At 38.0% G+C, this 16,165-nt stretch overlaps 1 protein-coding gene across 1 annotated transcript in view; it reads right to left on the bottom strand.

Moving 5' to 3' along the window:
* Positions 1-16,165, bottom strand: part of ESR1 (estrogen receptor 1) — a 155,555-nt gene that overhangs the window by 86,531 nt on the left and 52,859 nt on the right. Inside the window, 1 exon segment of the mRNA XM_071740589.1 lies at positions 14,531-15,035. Coding sequence (XP_071596690.1) covers positions 14,531-15,035 — 505 coding nt within the window.

Below are 16,165 nucleotides of genomic sequence, written 5' to 3'. Positions count from 1 at the left end.
GGCAATCGACTGTGTCCACAAGTGTGTCAAAGTGGAAAGCCTGGAGGGCAAACACTCTGGAAGCATGGAGAAAGAACATCTCCCTTTAGTGTAAACAGACTGAAGAATAAAGTATATTTGAAACATGAAAAAAAAAAAAAAAACAAAAAAAAAAAAACCACCAACCAGAAGGCCAGCTTCAGCTGACAGTTTCTGGTGCATATCCTCTTCAGCATTCACACTTTTAGAAATATCTCATCTCCCCTGTCTTCATTAAAGCTATGATAAGCCTCAAAAAATGAGCTGGAAAATTGTGCAGCTGCATTTCTTATACCAGTCTTAGAATTATGACATGGCTTTTGTGAAAAAAGTTGAAGTTCAGCCTTTCATATAAGAGTATAAAACATCAAGAAATTGTCTTTTCACCATTCCTAGCAAACCGTTCACCATTTTCACAGTTTTCACTGTTCCTAGCAAACTGTCTCCAGAATCACTCAGTCACAAGGCTTCTTTTTTTTTTTTTTTCTTTTCCTTTTTTTTCTTTTCTAACACTCAGATAAAACTAGCACAATCCAACCATCTGAAAGGAGAAGGTTAAATGCACTCAATAGATTGGAAAATTATGCTCCAGGAAAAACAGTCAGATTTTTACACTTACCTCCAGACTTCTTCAAAGGTAAATGCCAGCAAAAATACAGGAATCAGTCATAAATCCTCTTTCACCATGCCATTATAGGATTTTTATGGGCTTGTCTGTGCCTTTTATTCCCAAGCAAGCCCTCTTTCCAAACATTTCAGATGTACACATTAAGACTGCAGTTTAACCAGTTACCCAAAGCTCCATTAAATTCCTAGGAAAATCCTTCAATGACCAACATTTAACAAGACATTTTAAATAGAAATGCCTGAAAGATATAAATGTTGCCCTTTACACCAAGGAATGCAGATTGTATAACATGATATCACAGTTCAGGTACCATTGTTTCAAAAATTCCAGTGTAAAGCAATCTATCATTTCAAGTGGCTATGTTTGTTTAAATAGCATTTTAAACTGAAAATGTAACTTTAAGAGGTATGTGGCATTTGAAAATGTACTTTTGAAACAGGACACTGGTACAGCCACATATGGTCCCAGCAAAGAAATCAGAGAGCTCTTGGCCACAGGAAAATAAACCCTGGCAAAATAAAAGACTACTTAAAGTTCATCAAAGTGCATGCAGACCTCTTGAACCCACTGGTATAAAGCACAGAGTAGAAACAAAAATCTTTCCCCACCTCACATGGGTTAGCACTACTAATCAAAGGACTGGTGACAAAACTATGACAAAAGGCAAGTAAGTAGCCAGTCTGAAAACACATCATGCCAACCAGTCATGACAAACAAAAAGGGCTGCATTTCACCTGCAGAGCTGGGCTGCTGCAAGCGTTCACAGCAATTCGGTGTGGTTCACAGTGACAGAATACCTGTGATTGTAGCTTATGTACACTTCTTCCTATGTTAAGAAAAATTAGTAAGAAATTATGTCAAGCTTCAGTCTTGAGAGGTCTGGACCCTAGTAGGGAAGATGCAGACCTCAAGGTAGCATGCTTTAGTTTGTCCTTTCAAAGTAGAGACAAGATGGGTGCAGAGAAATACAACGCCTCAGAAAATCTGGGTAGCTGGTGGAGAAGCATTGCTGCAGCTGAGCTACTTGACTCATACCTGTCTTCTGGAAAGTGCTGAATTCAAATTTGAATGCCAATTCATTCTTTGAATGTTAATGAGCAGTAAACCATGTGATAAACATGTTAGACATTGAAACAGAGCAATGAAGTCTGGCAATGACACATCGCCTGCTAGTTGTATGCTAGCTTTATAAGGCCAGGCCCTGTTGACACACAGGGAAATAAAATATAATTTCTCTGTAACATTTGTCATGCAAAGATCTCCAGAAATAGAAAACTACATATGCTAAAAATATAATTCAAAGTGTAAGAAATAGAAAATAAAATTAAGAAGAAATATGACTTGAACAGTTTGTTATATAGAGGAAACACCTCTGCCAAAATGATTTTCAAATTAGTTTTAAATTTCTTAGATCCTGTGTCTCCCCTTTCTTGCAAGGATGGCTGAAAGTGTTCAGCACTACTCTAAGTAACTAATAGATATCACTGCTGAAAATTTAGTGCTAAAGGGTACAAAGGTTTTAATTCTTCTTTATGTCCAAGAAGTAATAACTGCAAACTGCTGCCAGACTGCGCAGTCTTGTTCTCCCTTCATTTCTGGCTATAGACATTTAGGGCCAATGTTTAGGGCCAAATCAATGCTGCTCAACACCAAGTCACATGACTTGGGGCCAGAGAAGAGGCTAGAAAATGCTGGATGCAGAAGGAAGGATCCCAACTGTGGTCTCACTGCCTTACTAATGCAGCCACACTAATTGTGACCAGAAATGGAGCAGGGGAAAAACTCTTTCAGTGGCAGCTTTCCATTGATCAGACAAATTGTTACATCACAATGGTATAAAGTATTAAAATCATAGTTGCAAAACTGGACTGTATTCTTTTCCTCACTTCTCTGCATCTTCTTTCCTGCTTGCAGACTGCAGATCTTTCTGTCTTTCTTCATGTGCATGTCTCAGTCATCAGTAATAACCAAAGACTAAATACTAAGATTTACATACCTGCATTATCTAAAGTACCACAAAGTAGCTAAATTATTTATTAAGAAAATGTCCACAGATAAATTTGTGTAGTCTGACTATGCAGCCAGTAGTAAGCAAAGAGAAAATGGCTCCTGAAAGGTAGGAAGTACATTCACCTAGCCAACTGCATATAATATGTGTTTGCAAAAATGCTTGTTGATATATTTTGGGGGTAACTCATGCAGCAATTTGTAAGAAATTAGGTCTTTGTCTTTTGTGCTGGTGACAATTCTGTTTCAAGAAATGAAGGAGTTGCATTTTGTTTTGGCAAATCCATGTCATCTATGTGTCATTTCTCATTCCTCACAGCAACACAGAATAAGCTCAAATGCTTCAGAGGTGCCACAATATAGCACCTCATTAATCTTTTCACTTTTTATTGTTGCTAGACAGTAATTGCTCCCTGCCCTATAAATTACAAAGGAAGGAAAAAGTCTATTAGACAGACACATTCACGCAGAATTAAACATACAGTATTAAGGACAAAGCAGCCACACTTCTGTCGTGACATTTAAAAACATAAATATTACCTGTTCATATAGGATGCACATAATACCAGTGTACTCAACACAAGGAAGCCCTGCTTATTTATTATTATTATTATTATTTTTCAGGTAAGAAGGCTTCTTATAAATGAAAGGGAAAAATTAATTAATTTCTAGCCCAGATATTCTCTGTTGCATACAGCTGAATGTTGGAAGAGGATGTTTCACTGAGGATGTTTGCAGGGCAAACCTATTAACCAACCTTGGTCCAGCCCAAGCCTCAAAAGTAAAGCAGCAGCTTAGGGAGACCAAGACTGCAGCCCATCCCTTCTCACTTCTGGTTTTGGAAGGCTGTAAGAATCTCATCACAGCCCCTTAGCCCTCATGGCTTTAGGACTGAGCAGGAGCCAGCAGCTATGCCTCACCTTTCTTCAATACACTCTGACAGTGTTTCCGATGCCACTTCAGACACCACTCTTCCAGAATATCATCTGCATAAGCAGCAGGTCATGACACAACACCAGGATTTTGTCTAGGCTTTCTGTGGTATAAATATGACCAAAATCGATGCTTGATTTGCAAAGAGTGCAGGTACTCAAAAGTATATCAAATGTATTTTATAAGACAAATAGGTCAATATTTGAATTATTTCCCAAAGGCCTCTGTTTTTTTATTTAATTCTGGTTTTAATTTTATTCTAACCTTAATTAAAACATTTTGGAACATCAATAACAGTTTTAAAGTTGTACCGTCTTTCTTTATACGGCATTATTAATCTCTGAAATATTCTAATCCCTTTTCATTTGACGCATATTTCTTTTTTTATTTCTACTTGACATATCTTAGTTGGACCAACATATGTCTGACATCACAATTTTTTAAGTCTTGGTTTTCATGAAAACAGTCTTGAATATCTCCCACATTCAGAGATAAAAGTTGCAGTGGAAACTCTTATTTTGAATCTGGAATTCAGAATTCAAAGTAGGACACAGACGTTGTCCTTATTTTTTTTTTTTTATTTTTCCCTGTGATATCATCATAAAAGGACCTAGTAGCTGGCAGACACAGATATTTCTCTGGGACAAGGAGACTTTCCCCAAGTAATATGGTATCAAGTCTACCCTACAAAGACCTCCAGGCTCCATTCATGTTATGCTGCTACAGAACTTAAGCATGGCTCTCACCAGAAGGCATGAACTGGACTGATTGGAGACCTGTGCTCACTCATTTCTTATCTCTCCTGTAATAAACAGGACAACTCAGCTCTGCTCTCCTGGGTTTAAGCTGTGGAACAACCTGGAGAGACAGTGCTGAAGGGGGGCCTGTCTCTTAGGCAATGCAGCTTTCAGGCTTCTTGCCATTTCCAGTCAGATCCACATTTGTTGACAATAAAGTGAATTTGAGAGAGGAAACGAGGCACGTATGAATCAGAAAATGGGTCATACATGGGAACAGCTTGAAGCTATTAATACCTCATGCTGCCATTTAATAAATAAAAAGGAAGCTGATGCTAGCCATACAGTGACTGTTTAGATCTTCTTGAAAAAGCAGTCTTGGTCTGGGTAATGTTCTTAAATTATTTTGTTTTTTAATAAAAAAGGGAGGTACAGGCAGCATTTAATATTTGCTTATGTACTGATTTTTGTACTGAAATGCATCTCTCCCTCTGAAGAGTAAGCTATTCAGTGCTTCACTGAAATGAAACAAGAAAAATCCTTCAGCTTAAGTAAGGAATACAAACAGGTCATATCTCAGAATTGATGTCAGAAGAAAATTAGAGAACATGAAAAACTCCTTGCTTCTGTGCAGTCATTCCTTATCTGCCTATGAAATAAACAAACTCAGGGTAGTGAAACATACAATTTCATATAAGAACTGAAGTGGAAACACACTTATGCTGTGTTTTTTCTGAGCTAAATGCTGGGTATGTGTGTTAAACAACTCTGTAAACCATTTTTGTTCCATTTCAGATAATGCATTTAGTAGTACCATCACTGACTGAGCACCTATTGAATATGCTGGATGTTTTCACCCTTGCTCATGTATAGCCTCATGTCTTCCTTAAGCAAGCCTGCACTGAAAGCAGTCTAGTTAATATTCCACACATAATTTTCAACAGCACTCTTCACTATAACAGTTGTACACTCCACAGACACCAATGGATGTTTATTCATAGGGGTCCTGTGTGGTTAAGCAGTTGTATCATCATTAAATGTGTTAGGAAATTAGGCAGAGAGGGAGAAAGATATATGCATATATCCTGCTTTGGGGAGGCCAGTGCTACAATCTGACTGATGTCACTTTTTTATATTTTCCCTACGCATATGAGAAATACCAAGAATTTAAATAAATAAAGCAATTGACACCCAAAACACGATCTCATTGAGTCCTTCTGAGTGGCAGTTGCTGTTTCAAGAGTGATGGAATTTCATACCTACAGCACAGTCCTCTGCCACTTGGGCTATTTAAAAAAACAACTGCTGGGCTGATTCCTTACCTTCTGGGCAAACCTGTTATAGCAAGAAAAGAAAATAAGAGTTGCGCATATTTATTGGAAGCAAGATTATCTACATAGAGCCAGCTTCATAATCCTCATTTCTCTCTGTCATCCTTTATATTTCTCCATGGTCTGTGACATGTACCTGCTTTGTTTCAATACTATTTATAGCTCCTGTAATCAGTCCAAATCTCAGTTCGTGAGTGCGTTTAAATACCACTCTTTTTCTTCAGCTCAGTATTCTTCCAGGGAGTATTGTCCAACTTTTTCTAGTTCACCCAGATTCTTCCAGGGTACAGTATCTACTCTCTCCCACTATGGCACTCTCTTTTCTCCATCCATATCCTGGCTGCCAGTTCACAACAGCCTGCTTGAGCACCTCACCATTTCAGAGATTCAAAGTTTCTGCATTACCAAGCCCACCATAGTTCTTCACTGCCTCAATTCAGTTCGTCACAGACTCCCTTTATTTACTCCTCATCCCATTCTCCAAGCTTACTTTTTTACTGCATTTTTGATGGTGTAGCTTTTGCCATACTCTTTATAACAAAGAGAGATGAGGCAGAATGGCACTAAACACAGAAAGAGGCCATTTTTCTCCTCCCCAGTGCAGTGAGATGTGGGCTGCACAGGCAAACTGTGAGGTGGCTGGGCTGCCACCTCACAAAACCTCAACAAGGTTTTATCAGCAGCTCAAATTTGGCCAGTTAGTAGTAGCATCCCTGTGAAATCAATACTGAGGTGAATATTTTGCTAATAACAGTGGTGAAGGGAGAAACTTCACCCTTATCAACTTAATGACCTATACCAAGTGGAGTGGTGTGGGGAGGAGGAAGAGGGGCATGATCACACAGAGTGGTGGATACCCTGTAAAGCAAAGCTGTCACTGAGAGGAACCTGTATAGGCTTTAGAAATGCCCCAACAGAAGTCTCAGCTTCAACACTGGAAAATGCAGAGCTACTTATCTGGGATGAAATAACCCCCTGTATAAAGACAGAAGAAGCTGGAAAGCAACTCTGCAGGGAATGGAAGATCCTGGTGAACAAGGTGAACAGCAGCGTGCCCTGGCAGCAAGGAAGGCAAATATGGCCTGGGCTGTACTATTACAAACATAAATAGGATTCTGAGAGAAGAGCTTTTTCCCCTCCCCTTGACACTTACAAAACTGCTTCCAATTTGAGGCTTTCACACTGAACCAGTCTTTGACAAACTGGATCAGATCCAGCAGACAGCCACCAAAATAAGGAGGGGGATGGAAAAAATCATATATGAAAAGATGATGACAGAACTGAAATTGTGTAGTCTTCCAAAGAGAGAGCTAAGGCAGGATTTTGTTGCTGTCTTCAACTACACGATTGGAGAATTCAAAGAAGACAGAGCCAGCCTCTACTTGGAGGTACACAGTAAAAGGACAAGAGACTTCTGACACAACTTTGGGCATGGAATGTTATGGTTACATATTTGGAAAACACTTCTCACAGGGAGAGTTATTCAGCAGGCTAACATGTATGGATGTGGATTCTCCAGTCCTGGGTGGAGAAACTCAAACAAAACTCAACTGGACAGGGCCTGAGCAACCTGATCTAACTTGGAAGTTAGCCCTGCTTTAAGCAGGATGTTGACCAGGTGACCTCCAGAGGTCCCTTCAGACTTACATTACTGTGTGATTCTCATCTCTCAGCAACTTTCCTCAGCCCACATAATAACTGCAGAGAAAGTCCAGCTCAAAAGCCTTGCAGCTGTGTGATGAAGCAATCTCACACGTTTTGTCCGAGAAGGATGCTTTTGCAATCAAGTCAATATACAGTCACTGAAACAGGATGGACCATACGTGATACATGAAATATTGTATAATTTATCTATCAAGTACAAATAAATTCCAATTCTGAAGAGTGAGATGCTCCAAGAGTTTGTAGCTTAAATTTGAGTAGGCTTTTTTTTTGGAAAATCAAACAAACATGACCCTGATTTGGCAGCATCCCCATTCTATCTCAGAGCTACATCTGTAACACAAAGTTGTTTAAGCTGTGAAAATGAAAAATTATAAAATCTGGGGGTTTTTTTACAAGTATAGCAAAATTTTCTTTTCTCTTAATGATACTTAGATCGTTAAGCCCTTTTTGGTCAAAACATAAAAAAACGATTATGAGACAGTCATCTAACACAGAAAATATGAGACAAAGCTGGACAATTTAAGGGACCAAAAATGAGAGAACAAAGGCAGACTTACTAATAAGCAGTGCTAACAGAACTGTCTGTAAAAAGGGCAGATTTGCCCCAGGGTGTTTAGATATTTCTCTGCACAATCAGATTTCTTTCCACATTATTTTTCATTGCTTGGATCAAGAAGAAATAGTAATGCCAGAAATAGATACCAGTGGCCAACCTGCTTTAGCAATGTTTGACTCAAGCTGCAATACACCTGGCAGATATTCTTAATACATGCCTCTTACAGTTGGACTGCTTCCTATATTGTTGCCATTAAATCTTTCAGCTATGTTGCTTTATATGGCTTTTTATCTCACCACCTTTCTCCATTAACCTAATTAGAATGTTCTCAGATATTTAATATTCTGCTGAACCACCACTTCCAGGGTTTGCATTCTTTATCTTCTTGCTTATTTATCTTGTTTGTTGAAAATTAGCAAAACAAATGTTTTAAAAAATATTTACTAGCTTTATAAGCTGAAAACACAGATGAGAAGGTGCTATGTGACTTTTGGTCCTCTTTGACAGTGATCAGATTTTACAACACTTCAGTAGTAAAATTAAATGACGATTCTTAGAGTTAGCACCTTCTCAGCTTCCATCTGTTTACAGATCATGTGTCACAGACCTGAATTGCACTTTAAGTAAAATAAATAGATAAATAAATAAAAGAGAATAGAAAAAAAGCAATAAGTATTATAAATTCCATTTTTTACAGGGATGTTTATATTAAAAATACAGTTGAGGTTATCTTGAAATTCAGTACGTTATGAGTTTATAAGTCCTGTTATTTAGGATTTGGGGCCTAAATTTTTTGCTGCATCTTCTTCTGCAGCTGCTGCTTTCTGCATAGCATCTTCTAAACTATTTTACTTAGCACAAGCTGAGACTTAGAAACACTGAAAAATCTTCAAAGGAGAATTACAGTTAAAACAAGTTTCCCTATTTGGATATGATGAACAAGGCCCCAAAACACACCACTTACTCACAAAGCTTATGAATAGGAAGTGAAAGGCACAGGCATTAAATGTTCCCCAGTGCTACCCAGATGCTCACTGGTGTGTCATCCTTGAAGGGAGAGAAGGGCTCTCACTTGTAGCATTCAACAGATACTCTGCACAGATGCTGTTGCCTGTGTCCTGGGGATGTAGATTTTGATATCTGGCTGCATTGCAAGATAGCAGCACAGGGAAACAGAATGTGACATATTCCATCCAAATTGATTCAAGGTGAACTGCAGTCTTGAACAGTCATCAAAGACTAAAATTCCACCCATTGGATGTGAAGTGGTCACATGCATGGCTGCTCATTGTTAGCCACAGACTGCTTTTTTAAGACTTTCAACTTTTACTGTTATTTTTTAACTTTTACTGATGGCTTCCATACAGTGAGGGAAAGGGAGGCATCTCTTCATATTTATATAGATGCTGGCTGCTGTGGCATTAAGTCTGTCACTGCAATGATTGGAGGAATCACTGGAATCGTGCAAATCTATTAATATTTTAGCTCTGGGTTTTTTGAGGAGCATATTTCCTTTTTCTAGTAAAAGATTAAAATAAAATGCCCAGATCACTCCCAAATCCAATATTGTTATCAATATCTTTACAAGGAAGAAAACTATCCCGCAGATTTATGATCTTCTTGTCTCTAACAGGTATCTCAGTAAGTTTGTGGTATGTTAAGTCTGGCAATCTGAATCTCACAAGTTCACCAAAAAAAGAAATATGTTCAGTAAGATGATGTAAGAACCCTCCCAAGAACTGGAATCTGAGCTTGGCAGAAAAGCAGGAATGCCTTGCCTTGCCCATTGTCATATTGATCAGGGTTCATAACGAGCTGTGGTAAATTATGAACTTTTGCAGTTCACTGGAAAGGCCACCTAAATACATAGGGATATTATACAACCTCAGATGTGACTTCTCTCTATACAGCCAATTTTACAAACAGTCCCTGTAATGAATGCAATGAAAACAACCCTTAAATGAGAATGCTGAAGGACAGCATCTCTTCTCTAATCTCAGTTCTGATGCCTGAATAGATAACAGTAAACTCCCTGCAGTCAGACCAGGGAGCTTGTTATTAGTTTCAGTGTTTCACTGTCAAGAGTATCAAATTACTAAAATTATCAAAAATTCAAATTGTTAGAAGAAATGGACACATTTCTGTTGTAGGACTCTTCTCCTCCATGTTTGTTTGGAGTTGTGCCTTAGCTCTGATGAGGCCATTCTTGTCAGTTTAATAAAAATGCTGGCATTTGATGTTCACTTTGCATTTGCTGAAGGAACTGGTGCCAGCAGCTAATGCTTTCCCTATCAGAGCAGATATGGCCAGCAGCGTTTGTTTTTCAATAGCCTCAGAGCAAGAGCGATCAAGGCCAACGACACAGAGTCAATTCCCTGTCTTCCTTTCAAGGGACATTGTGCAGTGTCTATCTGAAGGGTGATCACTTTGACTCTTTAGAAACAGGAGGTGTACAGATGGGACTAATTTCTCATAACTTTAAACATCACTAGGCATCCATCTTCATCTAGTAGATAGCTATACCACACCGAGTCACTTTTGCCATTTTTTATACTATAGAAAGAGAAACTTACACTTCTAGACCCCAGAGCCTTAACCAGGTGTCTTAGAAAGAGACTGTGTGTGTGTTCACACTGCCTCCTGCTCTCTGTGTCTGCACAGACTAAGAAGGGAGCCAATGTGCAGGTTTGATGCTGTTGTCCATTTTGCATGCCATTTGAGGTATTCTAGGTACTGACACTTACGGGCACCTACCTTCTACTCCAAAAAGGACCAGCTGTGATCATATTGGTTGAAACAGCAGGTTTAAAATTCTTCAGTCTCAATTTCAGTATGATAATTGGAACTAAAACTAAATAAATACTTTATCATATTAACTTAAACCCAGAGGCTGAGGTACTAGGAGAGACTCACAAAATAGCCACTAAAATTGAGGGAGCAATAAAAGATTTCTCATCTGGTATTTCTGTTTGTACACTGATTTGCCCAGATTCTGTCACTCACTACAGACTGACAGACAACTCCGTCATCAGGTGGCTATTAGATGCAGTCCATTTTTATATGGGTTTTGGCCAAATTGGAAAGCAGCACTAAGAACAGGCTACAGAGAGCCTGAAATACAGATTTTGCTTTAGATCTGAGAAGTGCAGACTCAGTGGGACAACACAGAACATCACAGTCTGGCAGAACGAAAGGATTCATCTTTGCTATTGCTCACAGGAATTTACTGAAGTAAATTATCTACTTGGTTTTCCTCTGAATGAATAAAAACTTGCTGAAAGGCATAAGGAAAAGCCATAAATAGCCAGAACTCAAATTTAATAGTGAAGAACAAAAGAAATCTTTCAACTAGTTTACCATAATATCCAGGATTACAGGATTCCCTGTAATAAGAAATTACTGGTCAGCATTTAATAAAAAACGTTACAGTAAAGTAATGAAGAAACTAGAATATATTTAACATTTGAAGAGAATTAAAAAAAGACCAGCACTATGCCTTCTCCCTCTTACTGGAAGATACTGACACTGTAAGAGAAGGGAAAGGTATTTTAGTTTGCCTCCCCATAAAAACAGCCAGAAGGTCAGACATAAAAGGGGCCATGTTAGAGACAGCACAGTTTGAATTATTTAACTCCCTTCTCTTTTCTCAAATTCTGATGTCCCATGATTTAGAATCACCAGAAAGGAGGAGATTGGTATATTTTTCTTTATAGTTTGCGAAATAACACTATACAGAATGTTTGTGTTCTTCAGTTAGATATAGAAGTCTGTCTTTATCCTGCAAGAAGAGACAAAGCCTTTTGGAAAAGGAAACACAATTTGAAAGAAATAAAAAATAACTTCAGAATTAACACACATGTAGCTACATTTGTGTCCATAATTAATACAATTTTCAATACAAATTACGTTAGAAGCTGTCCTTATCACTTGTGATAAGTTTTGAGTTTTGTGACTGAAGATCTTTTATGTTTTATGGATTAACAGAATACAATTTCAGCTCCAACCTACAGAGTATTAGTTCTGGCATTTCTTGTTATTTGTATTACAGAATGCATTTTTTGCATCACAGATCTATAGGATAATAGGATGATGCAATGCAAATATTTCAGTCTTACAAGCAAAACAACAGAATGCTGTCCTGCAGAAGGTAAATAAGAATTGCAGGAGAGTCTTTCTGGTTCTTAGGTTGCATTGCTTATTATAAAAGCAGGCAGCCATATAATAATAAGCTGGTTATGAACCATTTTAAATTTTCTCTGAGATTTTAGTTTGAGAACTTTTGTCTTCACCACTCTTACTGGTAGGTTGTTACAGAAACTACCATTTTGGTACTTTGACATGTCCCAGTCTCCAGCAATACATCAGTCTATTCATTGCCAGACTGCACTGCCCCATGCCCTCTTTTGTCCCATAAAACAGTTGAAACCAATGAGATTATAAAAACGAATAAAGCACATTGGAAATTTATGTATTACATTAATTTTTAAAGAACTTCCTTTAAACCCCATGATTAGATATTTCATTATTTCCCAGTCACTGAACAAATACACAAAGTATTTTTAACAGACTAGTGGTGTTTGGATTTGTGCCAAAACATAAGAATAAAGACCTAATATGTAATGTTGTGAGGGTGATAACTTTGTAAATATAATGCTGCAAAAATGAAAAGGAAAAAAAAGCAATGCTTTTATCAATTTAATTCCTACAGCACTATGCCTCTTAGCAAAAGATAATCATGGCGAGCACTTTGACACATATTTGTTATTACCACATAAGATGTGTTTTACAGAATTATGGCTAGAAGAGACCATTAAATCATTTTATATAACAGTGTATGCAGGTAAACCACCTGCATACCCAAGATCATAAATTTACATAATTACTGCTGCATTAAAAACATCTAAAACATCTGGAAAGGAGACACCTATCCCTTGTCAGGAATGTCAGGAAATGGAGAATCCAGCACTGGCCTTACATGTTTGTTCCAATAGATAGATTTAAAAGTACATTAACTTTATTTTGAAGTGTCTCACCTCAATTCACTGTGAAAAAATAAAAGTACAACATTTCCATAGTATGACTTTTATTTCCAGATGATTCTTCATTTTGACTGCAGTATTTTTCTGCCTATTTCAGCCTCAGAAACTCACTCCTCAGCTGTTTACATATCTAAAATCACTTACACACTGTTCACCATAGGTTTGCACTGGACATGCGAAAAAAAAAAAAAAAAAAAAAAAAAAAAAAAAAAAAAAAGCTTTAATCCAGTGCAAAGTGCAGTTTCATTCTCAAGTTGCCAGTAATCATTCAAGATCTTTATGTATTCACTCTTTATAGAGCTATCATATTTGGGTGCACCACAATACATTTTCTTTGAACCAATTCAGTTAACAGATCACTGTATTGGACAGTATGACATAACTTTTATCTATCCTTTCACCAGTCTTTATTCTATCTGCTCCCCAAAACTGATTAATCATTTATGAAAAGTGCAATCATCATCTGGGGTTTTGGCCCAGACTCTTAGGCTGGGTTAGACTGCCTTTAAGAACACATGTTGCTCTTCACAGTAACATGCTATGTTGTGCAGATAAGGCTCATAGAGCCTGACCCTCGACAGGGTAAGAATAACTTGCTTTTATTTTTTCAGAGCTGTTCTATTTCTAGAAAACTCACCTGAATACCCCAAAGAGATACAGAGTTTAGGGTGGAAAAAGTTGTATCTAACTGTTCACTTTGATGTACCGAAGCCCAGTGTAATAAGCTGATGAAAAATTATGCTGTTAACACTACATAAGCATTAACAGTCTGGGTATTGGGGTGTTTGACTATATTTTCTTGGTAGCTGCCATTCTATCTGTTTCTACCACTTAAATAAAGAATTACATAAATGTAATCACAACTGACAATAAATATTTTAACCAATGATAATTATTCCACCCCCTTCAAAGAGACTTTCATCTTTCTACTACAGACCAAAAAATAGCCTTTCTATTGAGGGATAAAAATACAAAAATCCTAAAAACCTTATCTTTTGAAATGCAGGATGCCAGATTTATGGTTCATATATATCACCTGCCAATGAAAAATGTAGCTAATATATACACAGCTCTCAGGTTGTTCCTGACTGAAACACTGTCACTGAGTTAGCTCAAACAGTTTGATTAGGAAGGATATTGTACTCTGAACTACTTCCTATATAAGCCCCTTCTCACACTGTAAAGGAAGCCAGAGAAAAATACTCTTACTGCCAGCTAAGAGCTGAACAAACAACCACTCACACCCAGAAATGTGTGTTGGTGGAAGTCTTTTTAGCATACTTCAAACAGCAATTCTAGTATATTACAACAGGGAGGTCTTTCGCCATTCCTTAATCAACTATGATTTCATGTTTTCCCAGGAAACATACCCGTTATCTAATTTGTTTCTCATTTACGTACAGTTTTCAAAATTTACAGCTTACAGACACAGTGAGCTGTAAATTACAGTTGTTTTATTCTACAATATTTTTTACAGTCTAGATATCCTGGATGATTCAATTAAATCACATGGTCCTTTACACAAAAAGAAAAGATCAGGGCATACAGATTTCCACATTCTAATTTTCTCAGTTACTCTGCTTAAAGAAGAAAGAAAAATTATCTGTAGCATTTACCTGTAGAAGGCTGGAGGAGCTGCTTCCCTCATCCCAAAGCTGCCCTGTTCGTTCTCGAGGTAATAGGGTACCTGTTGGCTGTGATGATGGATGAAGGGTGAGAGCTGGGGCGCCGTTTGCAAGAACACCACTGGGCTTGGCGGGACATTGTTCAGTGAGTGAAATCCTGCCAGACTGCTGGACCCAAAAGATTCAGAAGTTGGGGCATAACTGAGAGTAGCAGAGCTGTACACTGGAGCCGTAGTACCAAAATCATAAGTGGCCCCTTCTGGGTAGTTAAAAACTCCTGTCTTGTTGCTCTCCACGTACATGTCGCTGAGCGATCTTTCCAGGGGAATCTTAGGCTGAGGTCTGCTCAGTGTCTCCAGTTCAGTGCCTTGAATCTGGTGCAGCAGGGTAATTCCAGAGGTTTTGGTGTGAAGGGTCATGGTCAGTGCTAATGGCAGTGAGCAAGGAACATATCTGCTTTTACTGTCAACAGCGAGATCGGCAGCTGGCAGTCCACCTAAAAAAAATACCAGAACCTATTCTGAGGCTCAGCAGAAATCATAATAAAGCAGCACTAGACAGGTATTCCTCTAATCTCGGCAAGGAGGAGGATACAAACAAATGCAGAGCGAGCACAGAAAACGCACATTCTCTCTCTCTCGCCTTTCCTTCCTCCCTCTCCCTCTCTCTACTTTTAGGAACTCCTCATCTGCACTAATATGCATTACATGGTGCTGGCCACCAGCCAGGAACTCTTGCCCTGTGCCGATGCTGGTTTAAACACCACTTCAGAAACAATGAGTTTTGGAGTTATACCAAATAATTGTCCCACTAAGTGTTGCTTCATTCTTACTAGTCCTTTAATTTTTCACTTCAGGGTAGCCAGCACTCCACAGCAACTAGCGGGAGAGAATACTGAAATCTTACCAGGAAGAGTATTCCAGTGGTCAGGCAGATTACTGTCTTTTATTTCCTCAGCAGGCTCCAATCTATCTGTGCTTATCTCTCCCCCTGTTTGATTCATTTTCATGTTTGCTAGAAATATGTAAAGTGTACATTGTAGTGACCCTGGGCAGGACTACGCTGTAACTGAGATAGGGCAAAGCAGAACGCGTGTGTGCAAGCGCGCGCGTCTCTCTGCTTGTGTGCACAACAAGCCCCAGTCAATAAAACTATCTCACAAAATTAGTGTATGATATCTATGCAGATATCATAAATACGTATATATATATATACATATCTCCTATATATAAAGCAGACAAGCTTTATAATAGACTTCCAGCAGCAGCAGCAATTCGAAGTTGCTGGAGTGCAGAAGTAACATTAAAAAGTGAGGAAAAGCTTTAGACTAACCTAGAGATGTCTGTCTGCTTCTTTTTTGGCAGTAAAATGGTGAAACACAGCACTATTCTGACTTTATCATAGGAAGACCCAAAAAGATAGGAAAAAGATAGGAAAAAATATTTGATTATATTGCACATTAATTGAATAAAAGAAATTCTTTTTCCTAGTACAGTGTAAAAAAATCTCAGCAAACCTGAATTTTTAAATCCAACTAGAGAAACAAGTAATTTAAAATAATCAAATAAGATCCACTTTAAAATTAACTGAAATACCTCTCAAAGATATATTTAGAAGGAAAAAAAA

This window comes from Heliangelus exortis, chromosome 3, assembly GCF_036169615.1.
Source record: "Heliangelus exortis chromosome 3, bHelExo1.hap1, whole genome shotgun sequence".
Lineage (NCBI taxonomy): Eukaryota > Metazoa > Chordata > Aves > Apodiformes > Trochilidae > Heliangelus > Heliangelus exortis.
Note: the sequence above shows the minus strand (reverse complement) of the source record. Positions and strands in the feature narration are given on the sequence as shown.